Raw genomic sequence first — 4,661 nt, 5'->3', positions numbered from 1 at the left:
GAAATAGTATTATTTCCATTACAATTATGATTCCTCTACAGAAAAAAGTTAAACTATTTGATCTTTTACTGAAAGGTTTACAATAAAAAGTAGCTTTTTTGTTAATAACTTACCTGGTAGAGATGACAAGAATCCAGTCAGTGACAGAAGAAGGAGTAACACATTCATCACCTGCTGCTCAGACTCTATAAAAACATGAGGATGAAGCAAGTGACAAGTGGATAAAATAAAAAAATTTATGCATAAACAAAAATAACTTACTTGATATTGTAATGTCTTTGGTTATACTGTTGAGCATATTGGTGCGGTTGTTAAAGGCCAGGCAGGAGTATTGACCACTTTGGTTTTGACTGACAAGGAACAGCTGCAATATGGCTCCTGTTGTGTTCATGAGGTTTCCTCTGAAGGCCCACTGAAGCTGAGCTGGAGGGCTGGAGTTTACTGAACACAGCATGGTCAGATTGGATCCGACTGGGAAGGAAGTCCCGCTCAACCCATTCACTGTCAGAGCCATGTTTTCTGGACCATCTGAGAGAATCACAGAAAAAGAAGCAAGTGGGCAAAACTGCACTTTAGAGCTTTGCAGATATTATGTTAAATTAAAAGTGCCTAACTCACAGCTGATGGTGAAATTTACTGGATTACTGGTCCCATTACTGATGAGGTTGAACACGTGACAGCTGAATGGTCCTGAGTCATAGCGTGTCACGTTGGTGACGATGAGAGTGGCGTTTCCATCCGTCACCTGGACTCTGATGCCGGCTGTAATCGTAGAACTGCCGTTCATCCAGAGAAAAGAGAGAGGAGATCCCGAGGAGACAGAGCACCTCATGACTGCTGAACTGTTGAACTCAGTCAGGTCTGTTTGATTTGTGCTGAGCGTCACATTTGAAACAGTTTCTGAAGACCAGGAAGTGAGGCATGTTATGGAAGAAGATTAAATCACATGGGTTTTAAGAAAAATCATTATATTTGAAAATGAATTAAGGCATTAATATTTTAGCATTTAAAATAAAAAGAAGTGTTTGGTTCAAAGATCATGATGAGTTTAGGTAAAAACATGTTTTTCATCAAAACCATCAGAAACTATGACTCAGAAAACAGCTTAAAATGAAACGAACCCAACAAGAACAAAACAACACAAACGTTTGTTTAATTATTTTTTGGCTGAACTTATTTAATGGAATTAATTTTGATCTATAGTTGTGCTGAACATAAAGAAAATGTTCATACTGTTGTAAATGTTTCAGTGTTTTTCAGTCCTACTTCACTGAGAGCAGTATTTATGATCGTACTCTAATAACTTATAACATTTTAAACCCTTTAAAACTAAATAAATCATATTTTCTAACTAAAAGACTGTCTTGCTTTATTAATACAAGCTGAATTTGAAAAAAGTTATTAATATAACAAAACTTTGTGAATCCATTAAACTCATATTCTGCTCTTCAAAAAAACGTTTTCTTCCATATCTGTAAAATAATCCCTGCTAAAGTATTAAAAACTTATTATTAAGTAAGATTTATGACAAACAGGATCTTCTGTCAAATACAATCCTCTACATTTTGATGTTTTTAGGGCATCCAGATCGTTTCAACTAAATGTAACTGAAAACCACACGGAATCTTCTCACAATATCTAAGATATTGAATGTGTCTCATTGAGAAAGGTTTTTTTGTTTATGCTGGAATCGAAACATAGACAAATCTCCCTCTATGTTTTGCTCCTGGGCCCAGGTTCTGGGAATCTGAAGGATCAGGAACACCTTGACACAAAGGTGAGTGTTGATGGAGAAATAGCCGGAGGAAACTGTCATATTACCAGAAGAGCAGCAAAACCTAAACATAATCTGTTTACTTGGTACGAACATTTTATGAGTCATTGGTCTGAATATCACAAGGCGGCGCAGCACGATTTCCTTCAACCCCTCTGAGAAAACAGTTTTTAGKTTTTTTTTTTTTTCAAAACAACAAAACCAGTTGGTGTAATAAGCACAGGGTAAAATCACTAAGTTCTTTTTATTTGTTCTGGTAAAGTGGTTCACTTAAGTTACGAAATATTTATTTTTGTTCTGCAGCTTTGTCWCTAGACAGCTTACATCTTTTCCAAAAAGTGCAACGATTGGTTGATAATAAGTAAACAGTTATAGTTTGTATTCCCAACTTTAAAAAAAAATCTCTGATTGATCTCACCTATGACAGTAATAGAAGCATTGGCACTCAGAGCCGGGTCGTTGCTCTGCACCACGTAGACTCCAGAGTCGGTCAGCTTCAGAGAACTCAGTGTGAGAGCTCCGGTGGTCAGGTTCACAGAAGCCCTGCCGCTGTAACCAGGAAAAAACGCCTGCTGGTCCCCAACCCAGTTGAGGATCAGAGTCTCTCCCAGTGCCCAGCTTCCACTTTTCAAACTCATGGGTGGAGACAAGGAGAACATCACTGTGCCYCCGACCACTGCAGGGTTGATGGAAGGCTGAACTTCCACAGCAGAGGCCAGAAAACCTACAGACAGAAAATTTTTTTGATTTACAGTCTAAAAACACATATTTCTAGTTTTACCCAGTGAAACATGATCAGAAATTCATCCAGATGTACCTCCCAGTAAAGCCAGAAGCACAAGAGTCAAAGCTTGGTCGCTCTTCTCCATTTTCTGGGTTCTGACCAGCTTCTTCTTGTTTCCACTGTGATATGTCTGCCCTTTGTGGGTCAGGCCCCTCCGCATGAGGCAGAAACCTTGTATCTTATCWGCAGGTGTTTAGGTCTGGGTCTTTTCTGTTAAGTCTTGACAAATTTACAAAAGGTGATACCATTTTGTTTGTTTCTCTGGGTGAAGTTCTTTTAATGAYAAATGATGACAGAAGGTATGTGGGCCATAAAGTGGAGTCAGGGATCATGTAGACTGTTAACTATGCCTTTTAATTACTTTGTTTGGGAAAAAAACTTTGCTGTTTTCTGCATATTAATGTCTTTTTTATCCATATGCCAAGCTTTTTACKCATATGATAACAATTTATGAGTATATATTAGAATATTTTTCCTCTCTCCACCTATACYGTTAAGGTTTTAGTGAACATATCTGATATATGAGACTTTCATAACCTCATATATCAAATACAAATGTTTCTTATCATTAGTGCAAATATTTTCTACATGTTTACATTCAAACTGAGTACAACCACACCTGCAGCAGCTATACATTCATGACGCCAGTGATTCTAGAACTTTTTACACTATGTAACACCTTACATAATAGTGAGTGATAGTATTTTGTTTATTAATTGTTTAACGTAGATAGAACTGATATGTGACATACTGTAAATGAACAAACTGATCAAATTCCCAGTCATAACCCTGGTTGAAATGTGGGGTCTATGATGCAATGGATTCATGCATTTACTGTTGAAAGCCTCGCTACAAAAACTGCAGTCTTCGCTCTTATAATGAGCCACAAAAACTAGATTCTCTACTGTAGTAGATTAATGGGGATCCTTTTGAATAAACAAATACACAAATACTGGTACAAAAATTTGAGAACTGTTTAGAATTAAAGTAGACAAATCATGGTTTTCAATCCTTTATTTTYATCCTTATTGTAACTCCACAAACCCCTCTTTCACCCCTTTTCTGAAGTGTGTCTCAGAGCAACTCATTTTGACGCTGTCTCTTTAAAACCAAATGAGGCACTTCACCTTATTTAGCAGTTCTGTTACAAATTCTGTGATGTAGTTCAGAAAACATCATAGAAAATAAAGAAAACTAAGTGRGTTGAAAAATATGACCCAAACATACTGTKTATACAACRCCGGGGGAGACTRATTTCAAATTTTCTGCACTCCTAAAGACTCCAAGTACAAACAAAATGCACTTAAGGACTAAAAAAGTTGATTTTGCATGATATGTCCCTGCTGGTTTTTTTTTAGTCCTCTACATTTTTAAAAGATTACACAGAAACTGATCAGTGTTTTAATATTTTAATTACATACAACATTCACTGAAATATTTTGATGTTTTCTCTATTTCAAGTGAGTTTTTTTCTGACTCTCAGAAATGTTTCAGTTTTTTATCATTACACGTAAAATGAGTTAAAAACAGTTTTGTGTTTCATAACAGCACTTAGTGAACACCATGGGGAATGGCATTTCAGTTTCAGTGGTGTAATGTTGTCGGTGCTTGTGTTATGTAAATACAATGTATGGGGGGATGGGCATTCTGATGGTTTGTATAACGTTTTGTGTGATCAGAAGTGTAAAAGTCCAGAAAGTCAGCTTCCATTCATGCATTCATCCATCTCATTTTATCTGCAGAAACTTGAAACCTAACTTAGCTGACATTGGGCAAGAGGAAGGGTATACCTTGGAGAAGTTGACATTTCATTACAAGTCATGTGGACACAAACAGTCATCCTGTCTGACTGATGTGGCTAATTTAGAASCATCAGTTTAAGCAGCAGTCAGGTTGTTTGGCCTGAGGGAAGAAGTCAGAACACCTGCAGAGAAACATGCAAAGTTCCACACAGGAAGGCTGAGGTTCTGTGTGAACAGAGCAAATCACTGTATCACCATGTCATTACCTTTTTATTCAAATCATTTCTTTTTCATTCAAATTTTCTGCCACTGGGATTTAGTTAATAGACACAGTCACAAGATTACAGAAGTGCTGTTTGCA

At 36.9% G+C, this 4,661-nt stretch overlaps 1 protein-coding gene across 1 annotated transcript; it reads right to left on the bottom strand.

Annotated features, from left to right (window-relative positions):
• Positions 1-113: 113 nt before the first annotated feature.
• LOC106526037 (carcinoembryonic antigen-related cell adhesion molecule 5) lies at positions 114-2,687 on the bottom strand (the record flags this gene model as incomplete). Its single annotated transcript, XM_014020485.1, is given in 5 exon segments — positions 114-185; positions 262-528; positions 619-900; positions 2,193-2,498; positions 2,592-2,687. Coding segments are annotated over 5 exon segments (979 nt in total), but the record flags the coding sequence as incomplete, so codon positions are not given.
• Positions 2,688-4,661: the final 1,974 nt, after the last annotated feature.

The sequence above is a fragment of the Austrofundulus limnaeus genome, unplaced genomic scaffold (genome assembly GCF_001266775.1).
Source record: "Austrofundulus limnaeus strain Quisiro unplaced genomic scaffold, Austrofundulus_limnaeus-1.0 Scaffold253, whole genome shotgun sequence".
NCBI classification, from domain to species: Eukaryota; Metazoa; Chordata; class Actinopteri; order Cyprinodontiformes; family Rivulidae; genus Austrofundulus; species Austrofundulus limnaeus.
The sequence above is the reverse complement of the archived record's forward strand: the minus strand, read 5'-3'. Positions and strand labels throughout refer to the sequence as shown.